The sequence below is a fragment of the Aythya ferina genome, assembly GCF_964211825.1.
Source record: "Aythya ferina genome assembly, chromosome: 5".
Classification (NCBI taxonomy): Eukaryota; Metazoa; Chordata; class Aves; order Anseriformes; family Anatidae; genus Aythya; species Aythya ferina.
The window spans coordinates 54,384,074-54,407,758 of NC_140301.1; the positions used below are offsets into that span (position 1 = coordinate 54,384,074).

A 23,685-nucleotide genomic window follows, 5' to 3' on the forward strand; every position below is an offset into this window, starting at 1 on the left:
GCACCCCCAGACAGCCGGTCTCCTGTGCAGCTTTCTGGCTGATGGCTGTAACACAGACTCCTGTTGTGCCATCCGTGCCTGATACCATGGCAGTGAGGACGTGCTGGCTTGTGGCAGCGAGCAGTGAGCCGTCTGGCAGGCCGGCCAGGCCACGCTCCAGCCCTCCAGCTGGTCGTGCCCGTGCCAGCATGGCTCCTGTGTCACTGTCCCTTCTCCCCGGTGGCCTGGCACCACGCTGCTGGCTCTGCTGCTGGAGGGCTCGAGGCTGTGCCCTGGGGAGTCCCCTCAGTCTTGCCAGCTCGAGGCAGGCAAAGGGCAGGCTCTGGCAGGGCAAGCCCGCTTGGGCTGGGGTTGGCAAGCTGCAGCAGGCTGAGGTGTAGAGGTTACGGGCTTTTGGGAGCGCTACAGTGAGCTGGCTGCGTGCTGTGCTTGCCTGACAGCCTGGGTCAGGTGTCCGGGGACAAACAAGGCTGGCAAAGGTGTGTGCCTGCGTGTGGACCAGGGCAGAGAGCTCCCCGTGGGCACGGTGGGGGTGAAGGAGTGTGTGAGAGCTTCTCGGTGCTTTGGGGGTGTCAGCTGTTTGTAATAAGCCATCATCTTAGGTGGTGGTGGTTGTTTTTAAATGGATCTGGTGCTTTCTCACAGCAATAAGGAAGAGCTTTTTGATTTTTTTTGACCCTTTGCGTTGTGGAAGCAGCTCTCCCCTTGGCCCTGCTGTAGCAGTGTTTAGCACCAAAATGGCTCCCTCCACGTCTTCCCTTGCTTTCGCACACGGACATTTGGTATAGCACTTATCTGAAGCTAGGAGGGATGATAGGAAAGAAAGTTCGGTCCTTCAAGACTGCAGAATAGTTTCTTTAGCTTCACACTTTTCAAGGTGGATGGAGATAACTGGGTGTGTGGCTTCTGGGCCACCTCTGGTGACTGGGCCGTGCCCAAGCCCTTCTTGTCCTGTGTCTTGGCAAAGGGACTCCTGAACCGGGGCAGAGGGGTGCTTAGGTGGCACTGCAAGGCCAGCAGGGTCAGGGCAAGATAAGATAAGACAAGGCCAGCAGTCCGGCCCCGTGCAGATCTCCGTGAAGCAAGAACACCAAGAGGAACTGCTTTTTTGCATAGCGAAGCACGGTGGGGAACCCCCAGGCTCAGAGGGATTTTGTAGCTCTGAGTGGACAGGATGAAACTACTAGACGAGGGTAACCGAGGCTGCGAAACCCAAACCGAGTTTGCATACGCTGAGCGGGTTCCTCTGATGTTTTACTCAGCATGTTAGGTGCTGTTTTCACTTCGCAGCTCTTGTGAAAGGCTGGTTTCTAGCTCTGCGGAGTCAGGCCTTCCTAAAATGACTCGCGGTGGTCACTGGCATGCCAGATGTAGCGACGTGTGATCACACCTCACCCTCGGGACAGGGGCGGCTGTCAGGAGCGCCGGGGCAGGCGGGAGGAGGGCCGTTTGCAGGTGCCGGAGGCTGCCACAGCGAAACGAGATGTAGTTGAGGGGAACAAATGAGCAGCCCCTAAAACGAGGGAGGTTTGTTCCTCCTTTTGGCCCGGGGACGTCTCGGCAGCAAGTCAGAGCTGCGCGCACCCTTTGCCCCTTCCTTCTCCTCGTTCTTTCCCCGCCTTCTCGCCCTTTCTTGCCCTCCCCCTCAAAAAAAGCCCCTAAACACCCAAAGGGAACCCCAGGCAACTAAACCGTCCTCCTGACTGCACGGGAAGCCATGGGAGGTCAGGGAACTTCTGGTCAGTGCTAAAGTCCAGCCTGGTTTGTAGGTAGCCTTCCCAAGGCTCTGCTTAGCTGGCCTGTGCAGATCACGATTAGTGAAGTAGGAATCACCTCTTTGATTTTCTTCTCCCCTTTCTCTGTTGGTACTCCCTTCTTACTTTGCTACCTCCGTGGTTTGTGTGAATTTCAGTAGTTCCTCAAAACCCGGCAGGGTGTGGGGCAGACTGCGGGTTTCTGGCACACAGAAGTGTCTGATGGAGCAGAGAATTAAAAACGATGGTCAACGTGTTCCCTGAGAAAAATTCTGTGGCTCTCCCTTTGCACGCATATAATAATACAACTTGTGATTACAGTTGTCCCTGCGGTGTCCTTGTTGTTTCTAGGCTCTCGGGATGCTGTTTTGGCACAAGCACAACATCGAGAAGTCTCTGGCAGATCTGCCAAACTTTACTCCATTCCCAGATGAGTGGACGGTGGAAGACAAGGTCTTGTTTGAACAGGCCTTCAGTTTCCATGGGAAAACCTTTCACAGGATCCAGCAGATGGTAAGTGGTGTCAGAGGAGTGAAAAAGCAGAACAGGCAGTTGGACAATCTCCTGTGCTGATTGTGGTGAACTGCTCTAATGCTTTTGAGAGAAAATGGGCCAAAGGGGATATCGGAGGAAAAATAATGCCGTGACTAGATAAAAACAACATTGCTTCTGGAGCCTCTGCAGAAGCGTCTTCCTGAAGTGCTTTACCAGCTCAGGATCAACTTTGACTGTGCAATTTTTATTGGCTGGAAATTATGGTTTTCGGTCCCCTATGTGCCATGGTAGTGTTTGTCTCAGCTGGAGTTCAGGCATGGTCTGTGCACACGTGCCCACCCACACACCGAGTAAAGATTATCTCTGTGCAAAGCTGATTTCCTTTCTTGCAGCCTGCTTTTTAGGAATTCATTTTATTTGAGTATGAAGTCTGTATTTAATGTGATTTGGGACTGTCAGTGGGTGCTGTGGTGGAGGTTTATATATCATTTCAAGTATTCAGCCCTTTGCTTCCAATTGCTAGCAATCTTTTTAAAACTAAGATTGAAAACTTCAAGGGTAGACTTCTGCATGAAAGGGAATCGCTGGGGTGTGTGTGGGATAAGGGAGCAGGATGTTAAAACGCTGATTTCAAGCAAAAGGTAATGAGAGATCCTTTTTGAAATACGGAGAGGATGGGACGTTAGATGTTTGTTTATTTACTAATTAAATCTTGAGTCTTTCTTTGACTTGTTTGTCACCTGGGTGGGAACCAGACTTTGTTCTTCACTCTTCTTCAACCATGGTTGTGACTTCCTGAGGCAAGCCTATGTAGTTGCAGTTTGTTCAGCCTCTTTAAAGCACACCTGAAGGTCTGTGTCCCTGATCCTGCTGAAAAGGGAAAGGCAACCTGCCCCATAGGCATGAAGGAAAGCTGCAAGGTCCCTTTTCAGAAAGGTGGCAGGAAGAGGTGTGCTCTCCTCATGTCTTCCTTGAATGCACCTGCACTGATGTTCGTTTGATCTTGCAGTCCTGGGGGCTCCTGCTGCCTTGTTTCAGGTGACAAGGCTGCCCACATGCCATGGGCATACAGACAATCTGGAGAGCTGGGGACTCCTGAAGGGTGAAACACTTTTCTTCTTTATTCCTCTCATCTTACATGGAGGGAGGGAATGTCCTGGTGAGGGGAGGAAAAAAAAAAAAAAAAAAAAAAGAGGAATGTAAAGATCTTCCTGCTGCTTGGTTAACCAACAAAGCAAAAAATAATAAAAATAAATAAAAAATCACCCTTCAGTTTATGTGCAGAAACGTGACTCTGTCCCCGAGTGAAGTGCATACCCATACAGGGAGGGAAGCCAAGCTCATACGCTGTTCCTGGGTAATGATTTTTCTTTTTTGCTGTTGCTCCCAGAAAAGCCATCCTGCATGGAAGGAATTAAATGGCACAAAGCTTTGTGTTTAGTAGGGGACAGGAATTGGGGAGCGTGTTAGCTGTTAGTTTCTATCTTTTGGCCCAATAGCACCATTGCGGCTTGGAACAGAGGGAAAGTCACTGAAGGCAGGAATGAGAAGTGAGTTGCGTTATTTACCGGAGCTGATGCTGATGTTTTGGCACTCGTAGTGTGTGCTTGTAGCCAAGCTGATGTTTGTCACAACCAGCCTTGTCCCTGAGTTTGTTCTGTGGAACTCGGTAATCCCAACGTAGCAGCCTGCTGCGTGGCTGCTGGCAACACAACCCCAAAGCAGCTCACTGAGGGGGGCACAGCACATGTTCTGCTGGAGCAGGTGGATTTGTGCCTGTGTGCCATTGTGGACCAGCCTGGTAGTTGTGGTGGGATCCATCGGTAGGACCTGAGGTCAGTCTGCAGTCTGCCAACCAGCTAATTGCAAGTGAAGACTTCACCTCTAGTACCTTAGTAAGCGAGGTCTGGCTGATGCTCAGTTTTGTTTTCCTCCCCAGCCATCCTGCCCTCCCAGCTGAATCAGACTTCTATCTAAAACACATTTCATTCAGCGAAAGGCTGGTCTTTCACCTCGTAGAAGTCCTATGTAAGAATATGCATGCTGAACACCTCAGAAGTAGAGAGCTAGGCTTAGTGTAGCTTTACTCTTTCCTGAGGCAGACTTTATTCTCGTAGCTACAGGGCATCATAGTTAGTGTAAGAGGACAAAAAAAAATCTGACTTGTGGTTTTCCGATATCCTCAGTTAACCATACAATGATGTTTCACCTTTTGAAAGCATCTTTTGTTGAGACCTGAATAGATTTCATCATGTGAATGGTGTGAATGGGCCTTTTTAACCTGACATCAAAGATATGTTTGGGATGTAGCCTGCAATTCAGCAATTCCTACATTTGCTTACACATACTTGTGTTGGCTTTTAAAACTGTTTGCTCACTTTCAAGGATCCATTTTGGATTTGTTCTTGCGATGTTCCTCTTTTCTGAAGGGAACCAGCTACCTGGCTGGTCAGTGGAGGCTTGCTGAGATGCTCTTTATAGATTTTGTTGTCCCAAATGGTAGGCATTAACCTGAAACAGTCCCCCACAGATTTCTTTTCTCTCTTTCTTTTTTTTTGAAAGGCTTCAGAACTGCCTTGCTCGAAATTTTCAGAGAATCCAAAGTAGAGAATCAGAAGTTCCTTGACAAAAACCAAACCAATTGTGGGTGAACTCCTGGGGTTACTTTACATATAAGCGTATAAAAGGATACATGTTTAATTTACAGCTTCCTGACAAATCAATAGCCAGCCTGGTGAAATTTTACTACTCCTGGAAGAAGACAAGGACTAAAACTAGCGTGATGGACCGTCATGCTCGTAAACAAAAAAGGGAACGTGAGGAAAGGTAGGTTTGCAAGCAGAAAGGCCGTGTATTGATGCCCACTGATTTCTTTAGACTACCTCAGACATTACTGTTAGTTTGTAAGAAACTAGGTGTAGGAATTTCCCCCCAAATGTTTCCTGGTACCACTCCTTCTTTCCCCACCCCTTCTTCCCTGCTGTGCATGTTTTGCTTTGCTCTAAGCCAAAAGGAATCTGGCAGCAGTTTAGTGTGCTCCCTTCTCCAACACTGGGCAATTCCTGGTGGCCCCGTAGTGGAGTGGTCACCATCCCAGCACTCTAGGTACTTTTTTCTCTGATACTGCTTGAGGGTGGAGAAAATGAAATTAAAACCGATGTTTACAAGCTGTTTGGCACTGTTGCCAGCAGAGCCAGAAAAGCTGATGAGCAGCACAATAAAAGGAAGTCATAAAAGAGCTAGAAATCTGCCTTTATTTCCTCTACGCAGTGCTCAGTAGAATGAGAACACGCACCAGCTGGGGCACAGGCTCCAGTGCAGCACCCCTCAGCCTGTGCATGTGCACCCAGACCCCTTTCCCATGCCTTTCACATGGAAAACTGTTCCCAGTGTAAGGCTTTTGAGCCAAGCTCTGTTCCCTGAGAAAAATAAAGTTAGACCAGGAAGAGGAGAGCTTACAATGACACCTCCGACAGCAGTGTCCCAAGAAGCTGGTTGTGTTAGGATCTGGGGTGTGGTGGTGGTCAGGAGGTCACCAGCTTCTGCTGATGAGCCTGACGCCTGCTTGTGCAGCTTTGTCTGCAAGTTGGAGCCCCCTGGGTGTGTGCCCTTGAAGACGGTGGGTCAGCCAGTGGCCGTGTGTGTATGGCTAGAAATACCTGCCCAGTCAGAACTGCCACTCGGTGACCTTGCCTAATTCTGGAGCTGAGCTCCAGGGCCTCAGAAATGCTGTGGCCTCGGGTGCGTGGGGGAAAGCCGTCCCTCTGAACAGCAGCAAGTCCATCTGCTCGATGTGGGTGCCTCCTCAACCTGCAGTAAAATGCAGTTTACATCTTTGCAACCCAACTTGCCCAATCTGGATGTGTGTGCACGGCTTTGGAAGACTCCTAACCACATTGGGCAATGTTCTGCAAAAGCTTGTCCCTCAAAGGAGTCGCTGCTGTCGTGCTTCCCAGAGAGCCATGTGCTGCCTCCAGCGCTGGGTGATGAGCCCTGTTTGGGAAGGGGGAAGAGATGCATATTGCCTGAGTTGAGATGTATCACACCAGTGACTCACCCAACCTCTCCCATCTTTTCACTAGATCAACAATACTCGTTTAACAGGCAGGGCCAGGGAGAATACTACCAGCCAGCTTGTTCAGTAGTTGGATGGCTTTCTCTGACCTGGCTTTCTCTTTCCCATTCTGTTCTTCTCTGCAAAGGTTGTCTTGATTATTTTTTTCCTTTGCATCCTGCTTGTTTTTGTCTTTTTCCTAGTAACTTATAAGAGAAAATCTCTTATAAGGAGTGTGTGTTTGTCTAGTACTGTGTAGTCAAGGATCTTTTTAATACTATCTCTATTTTTTTTCCTGTGCTCATATATGTGCGTACTGCAATTTGGGAATATACCTCTCTGGTAACATATATCTATTTATTGGATGAAGCAGCACCTCTGACCAAGAGGTGACTGGGAAGGAATTGTATGGGCTGCCACGTGCTGTAATTTTGCAGCCTCTGAAGAAGGCAGCTGGACTGGAAATGCATAACTTGATTTATATCTGCAGCAAGCTCAGCACCAGGCCTTCAACTTGATGTTGGTCTCCCCTTCTTCCCCTCCCCTGTGTAAAATAGTGAAACCTCCACACTCCCAAAGGATTTTTCAGCTCAGCCACGTGGAGTGTGGAAATAAAGCTGGGTGAAGGTAGGATGCCCGAGTTTTGATGATGTGCTGTGCCACCGGGTGCTGGCAAAATTTCAAGTGTTCTTCAGTTAATCATGATCAATGTCCAAAACTGCAAGAATGACTGAGTGGGTTTTGATCTAGCTCATGCCTAGAGAACTTGCTGGAATATGAGCAAACCGCGAGTGAAGCGAAGCCAGTGGGGGTTTAGCTTTTGTAGAAAGGCTGGCAGTTGAACCCAGGTGAGAATACAGCCCCATCTCCAGCAGAGCTGCCTTAAGAGAAGAGGCAGCCGGAGGTATCTCACTCAAGTGCTGCGGTATTTCTTCTGCAGTAGGCAGGGAAATTCCCTAACCCCTCAGGTTGTCACAGAAATAGCTCCCAGTGCATTTGGGACTGGGTTTTCAGTAGCCCTTCTGGGCTGTATGTGAGGAGCCATGTGTATGCAGCTCGTGGGGAGGTGCTTGAGAGCTTTATTCGTTGGAATCACGATTGTACAAACTAAATACCTTACAAACTAAATACCTCGAGGGTCAGCTGGTGGCTTGGGAGAGCAGGAGCAGCTTGTGCAAGTGACTGCCCTTGTGGTGGTGACACCAGCTCGAGTCACTCACCAATTTGTTCCTTAGCTGACATCTGTGCAGCAGCATGGAGACAGCCGTGAGCTAAATCTGAAATTAGCACCCACTTACCTGCTGCACCCACCGAGCCTGCTGTCCCCTGCTCCCCTGGGGACAAGCTCAGGCTGCTCCCAGCAGCCAGGCGCTGAGCACAGCTCCTGCCTGGGTTCCTCTGCCCTGCCTCGTGCTGTGTTGCTGCGACATACCTGCTCCAGCTGAAGTTCCTCATGCAGGCTGTGAAGTTTGACATGACAAAATAGGTTTATTTTTCTTATGTAGTAATTCAAAAAAAGGCTTTGATGAGATCAGCTTTTTTCTTCAGTTTCTGGGCATCATCCCAAATGGTGCAATTAACTTTAGTTGTGTACAGTACAAAAATTCTAAATGGTGAAAATATATTCGATTTAATGTCTGATTAAAATTCCAATGAAGCCAAACTGGCCAGGTGTGCCAAGGTCACTTTCAATATGGCCCCAATTTCATGCCTATTATTATTCTGTAACTGATGCCTCTTTTTCTTTTACAGGGGAGAATGAAATGTGAGATTTTGACTGAGAAAAAACATTTTTATGCTTGTTCTTGAGGGAGTTCATCTTGTGCATATCTTTTTTTGCTAAATGTTAGAACTGTATGAGATCTGTGTTAGAGCTGCTTGCTGTAATTCTAAGTCTTTGTCTGCGTTTGTCTAAAGTTATAATGCTCAATGTCCATTGTTCTTCAAAAGATAACTTATATAATCAAATTCTTGTGTCTTGCCTTCATCTGAGCAGACTTCCATTGCCTAAATCCACTACTGATGCCTTTCTTTAAGGAGATGGTCTCTAGTATCCTTATAATTAAGAATTACTTGACTTAAAAACAAGTAAATAGGGAAAATAAAGAACACCACAGACCCCCCCAAAAAGCCCACCCTGGTGGAAAAAGAGAAAGGAAAGCTGTTGGACTTGCTGTTGCATCCTTGCATTTTTAGCGTGCTATTTATAGAGAAACAGAGCCTCACAAAGTAATACAGTGCTGTTTGCTTTTGTCTTCCAGTGAGGATGAAATGGAGGAAGCAAATGGAAATAACCCTATTGATATTGAAGTTGAACAAAATAAGGAGAGCAAAAAGGAGGTATAATTCTTTTCTTACTACTGTACAAATGAAAGTGTTTACTTGCTACTTGATGTAGAAGCTGACAGTATCTAATTTTCATTATTTGTGCTTTGTATGGCTGTCACACAAGAAAAGAATTGTCTTCAGAATTATTCTTAGATAAAGACAAGTATAGACAAATAAGCTGGAAGAATTCTAGACTTTGCCATCACATGCTGGTGTACTGTGTGAGTGTTAGGAGCCTTTGACTCAGGGTTGGCTGTGTTCGCTTGAACCACCCTTGGTGATGGTTGAAGTCAAGCTAACCGGGGGCTGAGATGGAGTACAAGCACTGATGTCCCTCCTTGGATGGCCTCGTGGAAGGGAAGTAAGACCTTTGACCTGTTTTGGGTAGACTGGCAGGAGCGTGTTTATCTGCAGCACAGACTTTAAGGTCGATTCTTGATCTGCTGAAGGCCTCAGCAGTAGTTCTGAGGATTTCGGTGACACCAGGATTGCAACTGCAGCTGTGAATGGTAAAGGAGAAATCTTGTGTGGCTAGTTTTTGTCTGTCATAGGGGCCTTAGCCTGTCATTACATGAAGAATAACTTACCTACTTACAGCATAATATTTGAAGTGAGGTGCAGGTACTTCATTTTAAATTGGGATACAGTTCTGGATGGAAATAGAGCCATGCCAATATAACAGACACTTCTGAAAACCATTAAACCACCTGTGATGCCTAACTGGAGAGTGTATACTTTTCTTTTCACGTGTGAAACTTGTCTGATTATCTATTACTAAACAAGAATCTTGCAATTCAGCAGCAGTATGGGTTGTATATGTGAGCGGTACGGGAAGATGTTTACCCTAAGGCCTTCTCTCCTTGAAGTAGCTCCCTCCCCTGATTTCTTACAGCCTGCTTTCTCTCAGGGATGACAGTCATCATCATCTGATTTTACTTTTTTTTAAAAGGCTATATATAGGAAAAAACACCAGAATTATTTAAAACTGATTGCACAACAGGCAAAAGCAAGGGCCTACAGCATTTTTTTGTCAGTTGCTGTCAGTGAGATTAATTCCTCTAATAAATTATTCTGAAGGGAAATAACTGAAAAATCACAGTATTCTGGGCTGTTCTCCACCCATGCCAGAGTGCTCTCTGCAGACGTCCCAGAAAAGCCTAGTTGCTGTTTTCACTGAAGAAGCCAGCATCTCCAGTGACTGCCTAGGAGCAGGGTGCATGTCCAGCCACTCACATACACTCTCACAAGAAGCTGAGTTCTTGAAAGCCTCGGCGACACCCAGACGTGAAGGCTTCTTGCTTGGCTAAGCTGCAGCTGCATGCTGCAGCTGCCTAGTATATCTTGTGAATAATCAATACTATCATCTAATTTCCTTTTTTTTTAATAAAAACAAATCAAGTTAGGAGTTCTCCCTAAGTTTTCTGAAAGCTGGCATCCGCAAAGAGACCTTTCAATCCCTTTTCTTACAGCTTCCTTCCCTGCCATGCTGGCACGCTGCGAACTCGGGACACAGGGGGAACAGTCGTTCTTCGCCAGCTTCGCTGCCTCTATTTTAAGGCCAAAAGGGAGCAGATGGCAGACAGCTACCATCAATACATCTTTTTCTTGCAGAAAGTCTTGCATGGGAGGTGACTGCCCTCCCTTTTGTACTATCACAGGGCACGACGTGCTTTCACCCAGCCAAAGGTCACCTGAACTCGCCGAGCGCGTGCGGCCACGCTGCGGCTGCAACAGCGGGCGGCCTTCTGGGGGCTCTTCTGGACAGTGATTGTTCTGCTGGGCAAAATGAAGCTGACAACCTGCTTAGCCTGCTCAGAGCTAATTTGATTTTGCAGTACTTGAGCCTGGGGCTGATTGAAAATGCCTCAGGAGAGCAGGTATCCAGGAAGGGGGGCTGTTCCTGATGGTTGTGGTTGTTTCAACCACTTGGTCAGCGATGCACTGCTAGCCAAGGACTTTTACCGTAAAGAACCTCCCTGTCCCAACCCCACAGAGATGGTTTTTCCAGCTCTGAGATGTGTCAGTTACTGTATGAGTTGTCGAGTAATACTGGGATTTCTCAGAGTATCTGAAATCTCTCATCTGTGTTTCCTCTTTTGGGGATCATTGGAGGGGGAATCTTCCCTTTTCTTAGCACTTTCAGTGCTAGTGCGACTGTTCAGGTTTCCTCAGATGCTGACTCCGTAAGAGCTTCTCAACATCCCTCTTCCTGAGGCAGCTCCTGGAAACGCCTCTTGTTTCAGCCCATGCTCTTACATGGATTGAGCTTGGTCTTTGTTTTTAAACCATGAAATCTCGGGAAACCTTGTTTCTATGAAGCGGCATTGTATCACTGAAGTGTTCTGGATAGCAGCGGCACTATCTGAATAAATAGAGGAGCCCTGCTAAATCCCTGCATTTCAGCTCTGTTTTTCATGAGCTGATATAATTCTACAGGAATGTGTGGCCAGGAAAGCAAGTTTCCAAGATAGGGTAGATTTTTGAATTTTCACAGCCTGTGCAATATCACTGGGGCTTAGAAGCATTTGGAGCTGTCAAAAACCATTCTGCTGGAGGTCTGGATTCTCATCCACAACGCAGAAGAGCTTCACATTCTTTGAACTGTGTAAAGCAATCATTTGAAACTCGCTTCCATTTTTACTTAGGTTTGAGGCTTCTGGGATGTTTGCACTGCAGGTATTGCCTGTTGGTCACCCTGCAGCTTGAACTTGTTGCGAGGCATTACTGCGTGATCCTGTGAAATTCTGTATGCAGATGAAATATGAATAGATCTGAAACATCTAACCATGCTGAATAATTTACCTGGCTCAGTCATCAAAGTGCTTGCTTCTGAAGCAGAGTGCAGAGCTTACCTCACTTGTTTGTAGCTCAGCCAGCCCGGTTTCTCCTGCTCCCCATTCTCCACTGCAAAAAAAAAGAAATCTGTTATCTGTCCTGCAAAAAACAATAGTTATTCCTTGCTCCTGGGCTTGCCTTCGGCGTTGTGTCTCGTGGAGCTCTTTGTGCTGGGAGAGGCAAGAAAAAAGTTGAGAAGAGCCAATTGCCCGCTTTACTGCTCCAGCGTGGCTCTGGCCATTGAGCCTGTGGAGAGGGCGCAAGCTTTTATCTGCCAGCAGCTGCACTGGGCTTCTCCAGGCTCTGGGAGGCAGAGCCAAGTGCTTACATGGAACTTTGTGCAACTTCATGTGGGTTTTAATGCTTGCTAATGAGCAAATGCCGCAGACTGGGCAGAAACTGCATGTAGCTGCAAATTAGGAGGGGAACAATGGTGCGAAGGGAAGCCAATGTTTTAAAGCTGGCAGTGATCAAGTGGAGGACTTCAGAGCGCGGCCTCCCCTCCCTCCCTTCTCTCCCCAGCCACCCTTCTTCTGTTCTGCATTCTGGGCAACATTCCAGCCATGGGATAATAAATCTTGGGTATGTGTTGCTTATTGAAAGTAACTTCTGGAAGAGGTGGTTTTGGTGTTAGAGAATCAAATGTGCTCCTGAAAGGCCCTGTGGTATAGCGCCTTAGCAAATGTACCTGTTAGCGGTGTGTGCCTAATTCTGTGCTTTAGACAGAAGGCATAAAAATTAGTGGTGTGTGAAATATTCCCTTTTCCAAAAGTGATTCAAATTTTGTGGTCAAACTGCATCAGTTTAATGGAACAGTTATGTATCAGTGCTGTGCAGGAAAACTTAGCTTCCAAGAAACTGTATAATGATCGAAGAGTTGCTTTGTAGTCACCTTGCTCCTTCATCCTCAGCCTTTGAATAAGTTTGGTTTATCCCTTTTTGTCTGATGTGTAGAAAAACAAATCTCTGCAAACTCTTCTAGCCGTGTTCTTCTGTCTCCAAACTCCACTTTTTCTTCTGGTGCTCAGTTAAACTGTTTTGTTGAGACCTGATGTTGAAAGCATGAAGAGAGGTTTTGGAGTGTTTGCAAATAACCAGGATATTCAACTGACTGAAAATTAGGCATCTGTTCCCAAAACGAGAATGGGTGAAGGAGACAAGTATGTCCTGGAAATGTTGAAAGCTGCCTAGGAGAAAGGACAGAGTTGTATAAAAGCATGTGTATGACATACTGCTTAAAGCACAAACAATTATTGCTGATTGCAAGCTATTCCTTTTCATTCTCCAAGCTTTGAGGATGACTGAAAATGAACCACTAAAACACCTAGCTATAACCTGAGAGCGTAAATCCTGGTTTGAAAAATGACAGAGGGATCTAGAATCAGATTTTGTGATCACTTCAGGGCTCCTGAAAACAGCCTCCATAGCTCGCCTCAATGTTTCTTTGGTCACTTAAAACATTGTATTGCATTTTGTCAAATGGCTGCTATTTCTCAGGTGCCACCCGCTGAAACCGTTCCTCAGGTGAAGAAGGAGAAGCACAGTACACAGGCCAAGAACAGAGCAAAGAGGAAACCTCCCAAAGGAATGTTCCTCTCTCAAGAAGATGTGGAGGCTGTTTCTGCCAATGCGACAGCTGCTACCACTGTACTCAGACAACTGGATATGGAATTAGTCTCAATCAAGCGACAGGTATGGATGAGAGAGTGCAAGAATAGCTGCCTCTTTTGGTGGCACTGTCTGTCACGTCTGCAAAATTCCCAGGAACTTGTAGCTAGTTGGTGATGATGCACATCATTATGTGGCTTAATTGACAAGCTGCTAGCCTTGTGCTATAAATTAATGCAGCCCTGCGCTTTCTTCTTTTATGTTTTACTTCTGTGGGCAGCCTACTTTGTATCTAAAGTGAAGCAAGGGAAGGAAAATCCACAGCACTGACCTGAGTTTTGTTGGCTCTCAGAGTTTCTTGCAGTTCAGAGCTCCTTGTGTTATAACTATGAATTTCCTTCAGTTATAACTGGATTCAGGAGTTTCTGATGTCAATCTGTAATTTTCTTTACCTCTTCCTATGGTACTTGTAGAACAGCCAGATATTTTTTTCTTCTTCCCTATAAATGCATCTTACAAACTTTAGGTACCTTTTGTTTGTCTGATGGGTCTCCCTTTTAAATGGTTATGGATAAGTGTTACAGACAAATGTCTTTACTAATAGATATTTGAAAAACAGGCTTGTTACATGACTCTGTTTCCTAGATGAGAACATTTTCAGTATTTTTTAGAGCAGAGATCTGGCTCAAGCTCTTTATTAAACTTAATAGAATTGGTATTTTGGCCTGAAGCCTTCTTGGCACTGAGGGAGAAGCAGAGCTCTCTAGCAGTCTTTGATTCATTACTTGCTGTGAACGGGGCTTTTTTTTATACTGGGCTTTATACAGACCTGGAAGTTGGAGCAGTTCTTGCTCCAAATAAGTTGTGGATGGGATGGGATGGGATGGGATAGGATAAAGGGGGTCTCCCAATGTGCCAGTTGCTCCTACATTTCTTTATTCCAATACAATATTTTTTATTTTTTTTTTAAAAAAAGAAAAGTGCTGAGGAGAAGTGGGATGCTGAACTTGTACAGTTTCCATTAGGGCTGCTGGAAGAAGGTTTGTCAAAGGTCTCTGTCCTTGTTAAAAGGGTGACACTTCCTTTTCAGATTCAGAATATTAAACAGACAAACAGCGCTCTCAAAGAAAAACTTGAAGGTGGGATAGAACAATACAGACTTCCAGAGGTAGGATCATTTTCTGACCCTTGTTTGTTGTGGAGATAAAAGCTAATCTGTATTCACATACCCGAGCTATTGATCTTCCCAGTTGACTAGGACTGATGCTGTATTAGTTGTCAGTATGAATCAAGACTATTACCATGTTCACTGTTGTTGCATAACGGGGATGGGAGGCAAGAAGAAAGTTTAAAAGAAAAAAAAAGGCAGCTTAACGTGTGAAAATGGTTTCTAGCAGAAGTGCTGGTGTCCCAGATATACCATGTTTTTCAGCGTTGTGTCCATATGCCCCTGGGAGAGGTGGTGGTTCTAGATACTGAGAAACATAGGAGAGATGTTAATGGCCTGTCCTTCTCTTGGCACTCGGTGCTTTTGTTGTTGTTCTTCCAACTCTGGCACCTCATGCTGGAAATAATTTGACCAAGATTACAGAAGGTGTCTGTGATAAAGACAAGTAGGTGCTTCTGAAGAGTTTGTGGCTCTTGGTTATCTGCTCAGACCATTCCCTCTCTTTCTGTATTGCCCAGCGAGTTACGGGCGCCGTGTGTGTCACAGTTAACTGAACGGCTGCCACACGCAGTTCTTTTTGAAAACATCTTGCTGCTCAAACGAATGATAGCTTGACTAACAGTTAATTACTCATGGTTTTGTGAGTTTTTTTGAACTTGGGTACAAGTGAAAGTTGTTGCGCATGTTAATGGGAGTTACCAAATTTTTCTGACCTGCAGGTTGTTCAGAAATTTAATGCACGTTGGACCACAGATGAGCAGCTTCTTGCTGTGCAAGGTATGGCACTACAAGTCTGTTTGTACTTCAGGAGGTTATGATCAAAACTCTATTACATTTCAGAGCTGTGTTTCACTTCAGCGACTAATGCAGGGTTTTGATGTTGCTGTTTATTAATGCCTAAAGAACAGATCTGAACAAGGAAGCAATTCTCAACCCCTCCCCCAGCAATGTAAATTGTACCATATGAGTACTTGCAAATAACCTCTTCTTGTCCAAGCTTTCTGAAAGTGAAACTCCTCTGGGGAGACTGCTTTGCTATTTGCCTGTGCAACTTCTCAAGTAATACAGGGATATTTACACAGCTCTTCTTGATTTCGTTCTGCTCATCTTTGCTACACCTGCATTTCCTTTTCTTCTCCAAGGCTAGTCTTAATTTTGTGTCATGGAGAATTTAGATTTTTTCATGCTGGTTTAATCAGAAAAAGGCTTGAAACCTGGACAGAAGTTCAGCTTTGGATCCTCATGCTGTGACTTGGGCCTAATTTGTGGTCTTTGTGGAAATAACACTTTACTTTTGTTTTTCTTGTTGCTTTTAGCAATCAGGAAATATGGCCGAGACTTTCAGGCAATCTCTGATGTGATTGGAAACAAATCTGTGGTGCAAGTGAAAAACTTTTTTGTAAATTACCGACGTCGTTTCAACATAGATGAAGTTCTACAGGAGTGGGAGGCAGAGCACGGCAAAGAGGAGACAAATGGAACCAATAGCCAGAAGCCTGTAAAATCCCCCGATAATTCCACTAAAATGTCCGAAGAGGAAGATGAGGTAAATCACACTTAAGTCATGTAAAGTTCCCAATCTGAGCTCAGTTCTTATATGTATAATATGATATATTTCACATATAATGTTATATATTTAATATAATATATATATATATATATTTAAAAGTGTATACGTGTGCACGTGTATCTTCAATCAGTCAGTTTTTACTTCTAAACTAAATAAAATGTATCTGAGCATATTTCACCGTGTCTGGATATTCCACTCCCAGTATTGTTTGGGGGGAATTCTAGACATCCATAAAAGTGGAAAGAGAACACTTAATTTTGCAGCCCTCTAATGATACTGGTATCTCAGCAGCAGCAGCACGTGGACAATTTAATGATTACTGCTGAAACCTGATAGATATTTATATCGTTTGGATGTTTTCCCTGCACTCAGTTCTCTAAGCTGTTCAAGGTTTGGCTTTGAGACCTTACAGTCTTCCGAGGCAAAGCTCTTTCTTTCATTTTGATCATGGAGTGGTTTCACTTGAGGGAAGGAAAGAAAGCTATAAACAAGGGAAGTGTGTGATACTATTTGCTCCGGAATTACCTAGAGGCAAAATTTCCTTGAATTTACAGCAGTTTCTGTGAAGACACATTCTAGAAACAATTTTTTTCGTGCTCTCCTTGATAGAAGCTCGCCGAAGTAACACTTCTCCAAAGGCAGCGTGTGCTTAAAGTTAACCAAGAGACTACAGAGTATTGAGATATGAAAGTTCGTTATAAAAATGTGTTATTAACACTTTCTTTCAAAAGAAAAACCCCACTAGAGGTTTGTATGTAAAAATGTTAGACACAGGGCTCCTTTGTGGCTAATTTTAAATGACAGCTTAACACAAAAGCTGCATCTTCTCAAATGCAAATGCAGTTAACAGTGTGAGCTGAATTTTGGTCTGTCATACATGGACTAAAGACTTCTCTGTGTGCTGCATATGTTTTTCTAAGTTACCTTGATTGTCGTTGGCTCAGTTGTACATTGCCTGTTGTTCAGACGTTCAAAGAGCAGAAGTTGATTGCTTTACAAATCCCAGTAATTTGTTCTCTGAAGCTACTTATACTTGGGGGCTAGGTCCAAAGGTGTGACAGATGAACAAAACTGAACTCAAAAAACTCGCATTCTTAGGTTGTGAGTGAAATTGTTGTACGGAGCTGGGAGGTGGGACAAAGAAGTAACTACTTTTGTACATAGCTGTCTGAAAAACAGGTGGCTGATGTCACTGCCCTTTTCTGTGACCAGCAGAAGTGCAGAATTTTTCTTCCCTGAGCCCTCAAAGATTGTCTGGCTTTAAATGCAACCTTAACCTCAAATGGCAGCAAGGTCTGGTGAAACAACTGGTGGAATGGGAGTCCTGGTCCCCAGGCCAGTGATGGAAAGTGCCCAGGCTGGAGCCAAGAAAGTGCAGTAGAGTGGGATGAGGACACCAGGCTGATGCTGAGGGGAGCCATGCAGGGTGGCAGTGAGCTGCAGCCTGTTCTGGACAGTAGGAACTGGTGTGTCATGGCTGGGAGGAGGACGGTGCTGGCAGCGTGGTGGGGATTTCAGCTACCCAGCCTGCACCTTTTTACAACGATGCAAGAGGAAGGGTCACAGGGTTGTCCCACAATGGAGATCTAATGGCCTGCAAGCTCTCTGAGCAAATCAGGTGTAAATATTGCCTCTGGGTGGCTGTGAACGTGGGGCTCCTGCCTTCAGAGCTACCATAAGCACGGTGCTGCAAGGAGCTGGGTAACGGGGGCCTGGGTGGTTCTGGGTGCAAAGAGAAATGGGACCTGGATTATCATGTAAGCGATCTCCTTGGGCTAGGAGGGATGTTCCTGGGCCCTCCTGAGCAGTTTGGTGCAGCTGCAGCCTGCTCTTGAAAGCAGTCCCTCAGGTGCTCTCTCCTCTGGTATGCTCTGTCAGCCCGGCCACCAGCTTAACAAAAGCTTCATCAGCCCTCTGACTGACTCCTCTGGGCTTTCCCCTTCTGTGTGTTTTCACAGCAAGTCCCCCGTCCCCGCTCATATCTTTGAAGCAGTGAGGTGAGATTGCTGCTGATAAAGCAGCCTCAGCTCTGGTCTTAATTCTTGTTCTACCAACAAAATCTGGTGTGGCTCAGAATAAGGGAAGCTGCTGTGATTCTCCCCATGTGCCAGGGCTGGCTGTCTTGTTGCTTTCAGTACCTTGAATCTGGGGTAAAGTTTGGAGATGCAAGAAAGCCTATGTGTATTCATTTTTTAAACTAAATGTTTTCTTTTTTTTCCCCCTCCCTCTTCCTTCCAGGCTACTTCTGTTCTTGATGTCAGATATGCATCTGCTTCGTGAGAAGGTGCTGTAGCCTAGAACAATTTGTGTTGACTACTGTGTTATCCAGGATATCAGGTATTAGCAAACCTCAGACAGCCATCTGCATCATATCTGTGGACAAGCAGCTATTACCAAAAAAAGGCAAACGCTTCCAGTCCTGTGCTACATCTGCCTTAATCTCCCCTCATTCCTCCATACTGCCTCCACTTTCTTTCAAAAGCACCCAGGTAGCTCAGCTCTCCATTTCATCAACGTCCTGCTTAAGCATGAGGATTTCTAGAACCAGTAACACCTGTCCGTAATTTTGACCAACCTGCAAAACCAGGAGCTCCTTAGCAGGCCCCACAGTAACTCTACACGTTAGGAGTTCTTATAATACTTGGTCCGTAGGGTATAAGTACGTACTGCTGCATGGCCTTGTGGTCTCCGCTTCCTGTGTATTCTTAAGATGACACTATTGTTAGTGAGCTTTCTATAAAGGAGAGGCCTGTGCACATGCCAGTGGTGTCAGGTCTGTTCTGAAATGACAGGGCATGTCAACACGCGATCTTGAACAACGCAAAGTGATAGGAAATCCTATTGCTAAGGTTTGGTCAGTCCAAGGTTGTAAATGTAACTCATTACACTTCTGGTTTGTGCAATTCTTTCCACTGTATTTGTGTGTTCTTGCTTCATAGAAAGCTCCCTAATTGAGCATTTTTATTCCTTTATATTTTAATGGCTTTTATTTAGTGCAAAAGGGAATACGTAACCTGAAACTGTTTGATACGCTATTTAACCCCTGGCATTCAGCATTTGCATTGTAACTTGTTAAATGAGTGCTACACAACTTTCTTTTTCCTGATCCTCTGTGGGATTAAGTCAAAGCAACTTTCTCTGGTGCCTCTCCTTTTTGGAATATGTGCCTTTTTACATTTGGCTATCATAGGTCACTTTCTGTCCCAGTGTCTCATTCCTCTTCAGAGTGCTGTTAGCCAAAGACATCAAACTACTTCTCCCAGTGGGCGTCTGGGCGAGGGTTGGAGCATGAAATTCAACCTTCAAGTAGTTTTTGGTCTCTTGGAAGTTCAATGGACAAGAACCGGGTTAATTTCATTGGCCATTTAAACCCCTCTGAAGCACACATTGCTTTCATGTTCTGAACCAAAATATGCAATTTAAAATCTAAGAGGTGCTTTTCCAAATACTTGGTGCATGCAGCTTGCAGATCCCCAGCCCTCTGCTCAGATCCGTTCTGTGGCCCGTCCAGCTGGCTTGAACTGGAGCTGTTCCTGGAAGTCCCGCGTTGGGACTTTGCACCTCGAACAGGGTGGTTGACTGCTGAGCAGACAGTATTTAGAGAAGCTAGAAGCAGCAGTATTACTTTTTGCCTGATGGGAAGCTGCAAGATAACACTAGTCACAAAGCATTTAAAAATGGTTAACTTAATGATGTGGTAAGAAACCAACAGGTGTCTTTGCAGACGGAGAAAAGGACCCTTTTTTGCCCCTCTTCCTTTACAGAGGATTCGAGCCAGGGTGGCACACAGCAGCGTGCAGCACCAGCCTCTTTTAACACAACCTGAAATGAGCTAGCCCGCGTCCTGACTGCAGCTGAGGTGCTGCAGCTCGGGGGCTAGCTCCGAACGTGGTGCTGATGTTGGAGCCGCTGGGCCATGCTGTGGTGTGTGTGCCATGGTGGCTCCGTCCTCTGACCCTAAAGCAGCTCGGTTACCGCCAGAGAGCTGTGGTGGCACCTCCGTCTGTGTGGACACAACCCCTGTGACGCACAGGCAAAGGAGCAGATGAGCATTTCTTAGGGCAAGCTACAGTGTTTAGCCCAGCAGGGGCCTATTTCAGCCGCTCCTGCGGCCATTTCTGAGCAGCTTGGTTCTGGTAGCTCCAGAGAGAGCCTTTGAGGTGATGAGGGGATGGAAGGGAGCTAGTCCCCGTCCTCTGTTGGAGACCTGTAGTCACATACGGTGACCCAAATTTGTGGCAGCATCTCTACAGCTGTCTGTGTGACATGGCAGCTCTGAGGGTGGACCTGCATGCGTTCCTTCAGCCCTGCGCCAGCTGGAGCTGGGAGGGGGAGAGGACACTTAGTTGTTAGCCAGTGTGAATCGGGATTAAAGCCGGGCAAACAGCACTGCGAATGCGGCTGGCAGTTCTGGTGGAAAGAAATGCCGCTCGCTAGAAATACTCCAGCATTAAACTTCTCGCTGGTAGGTCCATGCCAGGGGGAGAGGAGCACGGAAACTTGTGTCCCAGCTGGTGAAATTCATCAGGTGGGGCTTCTGCTGGCAAGTTAGTTACCTGTGAGGACTTCTCTTCGGTTTTTGCCCTCAAATCTGTCCATCTTATGATCAGAAAAGTTGTGTTTTGGCTTCATCCCCAAAGGGGTAGGGAGAAACATGTATAATTCATGATATTAGGAAGAAAAAAGTTGTTAAATGACTTCTCAGTTGACAGCTATCTTATTGTAGTCGATACATACAATATAATAGCACTGTATTTTAAACGTTTAGTTTTTTACGTTCTCTTTAACTATGTTTTTAAACGCGATGAAATCATCTTAGCTTTTGAAAGTTTAAATGGTTTGGTCTTGTTTAGGTGAAGACCCTCTCTTTCTTTTTTAAATGGATCAAGCATTAGATACATCAACTGGTTGCATTCTGATTAGAAGGGTCCACAAAGATAACTGCGTAAGATAGAATATTCACTTAAATTTTGTTTCTTAAACTATCAATGTGAATGTCATAATTATATATATTTTGTGGAAAATGGGAAATTATTTCTCCTAAGTATAAGTTATTGTGCAAAATATGGTATCGTTAAAGAAAATGATAGTTTAAGTTTTAGTTTTTAGAAATCTTAAAGATATAAAAGTGTATTGCATATGCATAAACAAATTTCATTTGTTCTATTTAATTTTTATGTAGTTGTGTAAAGTGCTAGGTAACTTCTTTTTTCGCTTATCCATTAAAACAACCTTGTTACTTGAATATTCGTGTTTAACTGGTTTGAAACAGTGATCAACTTTTGTAATATAATCTTATAACCAAGGGAAAAAAAATACATGCCTCAGTTGTGCTTAACAATATAGCAACAATGTACAATCAGATGCTTAAGACCATAGTAGCCATAACTGGTAGTGCAGCCACAATGGTTGTCTTGATATATTTAATACCAATGGGGATAATGAAATCTTAATATATTTTTACAAGTTTGCAACCAGGAAGACCCCATTAAATATTCACTAGAACACTTTTTTAATAGTTACAATAAGAGTAAAACTCTTAATCTCTTAAAGCAATGTCCTGACAAACATTTTTCTTTCCTGTACAAAGACATCTGAAACATTATGTATTAAAATATGCTCATTGTCACTTTAAATTTCAGTTTTTATTATCTAAATCGCTAAAATGCTGTTGGTATTCTTGCACACCAAATATGAGCCAAACAGTGCATTACACTAACTTGATCACTGGGTTTGTGAACATAAATCCCTGAGTCAGTGAAGCGCAAAAATGTCCTAAGAGATTTTTTCTGATAATGCATTTTTTCAAATCTGTATAGAATTATGCATACCCCATTCAGTGATGAATGGCCCGATACTTACTCTTTAAAAAAAATAAAAATAAAATCATTTTATGAGCTCCAGCTTGTCTTCAGCAAGTCAAAATCTAGTGATCTTGTGCAATGCCCCTAAAGCAAATACTTTCTGCCACTCCCTGGATTAATGCAGCTTTTCCTGTTGATAGTAAAGCACAATTGCAGTGAAAGTTACAGTTCAGAAGATGGAAGGTCAGTATAGTCTATGCATGTTGTATAATAATGAGTGTTTACATTCATATTCTCCTAAAATAAAATTTATACTGGAGTGTATAGTATTCCATTATGTAGATTTTATCAATTTTGTTAACTGCTTATAGATTGCTTAAAAGAAGTTTTTTCAAGATTTTAAAAGATGTATAAGGTTAAGTTTGCAAATATAATGGAAATGCTGTATAGCTTTTGAAGTGATAAAATACTCGTTGGGATTTTAAAGAAAGTATGTTGTAATAATGCTGTTGTAAGTAATATTTTAAATGTCTTTTTTGCCTGTTTTCTATTATTCAGCACACTTACTGTGATGAATGTTCATAGCATTATAAAACTGCTTAGCCACTGAAAAGTAACATTTGGTTTTGAATTATTTTACTGTATGAGGAATTATAGTGGGGTAAATTCCTTTGTGAAATTCTACATAATTCATTTTTCTATGATTTCCAATGTTTGCTGACATCAAATAAAATTTTTTCAAGCCATTGATGTAATAAAATACGTAGTAAAACGTTATTGATGTAAAACACTGCTCTGAAACGTGATTGATCACCTACCTCTCCAAGTTTGGTCACGAGAGCCACCAGCGGGGGGTTTGCCCCCTCTGTATCGCACGGTGGGCACGGCGCTGTTGGAGCAGCGGTCGCCGGTCGCTGCCGAGCCCCAGCTTTGGGAAACTCGCTCAGACCTTCCTAGGGCCGTAGGGCCGGGGTGCCTAGAGCTGTCTGCTGCCCGAGGGCAGGCACTGGTCACGCCGGTGGCCCTGGAGGGACCCGTGCTGCTCCTTTTCTGCCCGTGTGTCATATTCCTGTATTCCTTCCCCCGGCCGTGCTGGCAGCGCTGCTGCGAGGCAGCTCCGGAGCTTGGGGAGTGCTGGGACCGGTCCTGGCTCGGCGCTTCCAGCCCAGAGCCAGAGCCTGGCCCGTAGGGTATGGATGGAGACGACCTGGCTGCCTGTCACTGCCGTAGTGAGTACAGACTGCTGTCTGAGGGCTAGCCACCTGGCTATACAGCTTAACAAATTGCCCTCTTTGGCTGCAACAAAAGAAATGCGTTTAAAATACACGGCAAAAACGGCATCGTGCCCTTCAAGCCCAGCAGTGTGTGGATGTTGCTACCCTGCGTGCTGCAAATGGCAGGAAACTTTGCACCGGGGTTGCACCTTGGGATTTTCCGAGGTAATATTTGCTGTCTTCCCATGCTGGATGCAACAAAGCACTGCATGCAGAAGAACAGACAGGACACTATAGGGCAGGTAAAGGAAACTGCTTTGTGTTGTCCTGTTGCATTCAACAGGTAGGTTGCCAGCAGTGCTCTGTGAGCTTTTTGGGTTTTGGTACGCGGTAAATGGTTTGCTTGCATGTGTTAAATCCAGCAGAACTAATACAGCGAGTTACTGCGGTGGTTTCCAGTGCTAGTAATGTATGGAGGGCAGCAATTAGTCATGCCTTCATATACTGAAAAACTGGCAGGGTAGGGAAGCACAGAGAGTGTTTTTCTGGGGGGTGTTTTACTGCAAAAAAACCTTTGTAATTTTCCTGGTGGTGGAGACTGCAGTACCAGGACAGTACGGGAGTAACCGAGTAATCAGATTCTTTTGCAGAGCTGTCTGACTTGGATCTTTCAGCCCTAAACCTCCAAAACCAGCCACCTCTTCCTGCCCACACATTCCCCCCCCCCAGCCCCAAGAAAAAGCAAGTGAAACAACGGAACTTGGTAAGTTTAAGGAGGGAAGAAGCTTGGGACTGCTGTGCCCAAACGTGTACCTGAGGAATCTCCTGAAGAGGCTGGGAAGCAAAAGTAAAGCA

General features: G+C 45.0%; 1 protein-coding gene across 1 annotated transcript in view; it reads left to right on the top strand.

Moving 5' to 3' along the window:
- Positions 1-22,376, top strand: part of RCOR1 (REST corepressor 1) — an 80,932-nt gene extending 58,556 nt beyond the window's left edge. Inside the window, exons 5-12 of the mRNA XM_084521770.1 lie at positions 2,106-2,267; positions 4,957-5,075; positions 8,565-8,643; positions 12,964-13,158; positions 14,165-14,242; positions 14,962-15,019; positions 15,559-15,788; positions 18,051-22,376. Coding sequence (XP_084377896.1) covers positions 2,106-2,267; positions 4,957-5,075; positions 8,565-8,643; positions 12,964-13,158; positions 14,165-14,242; positions 14,962-15,019; positions 15,559-15,788; positions 18,051-18,092 — 963 coding nt within the window. The 3' untranslated portion in view covers positions 18,093-22,376. The remainder of the gene's footprint in view (positions 1-2,105; positions 2,268-4,956; positions 5,076-8,564; positions 8,644-12,963; positions 13,159-14,164; positions 14,243-14,961; positions 15,020-15,558; positions 15,789-18,050) is intronic.
- The last annotated feature ends 1,309 nt before the right edge of the window (positions 22,377-23,685 follow it).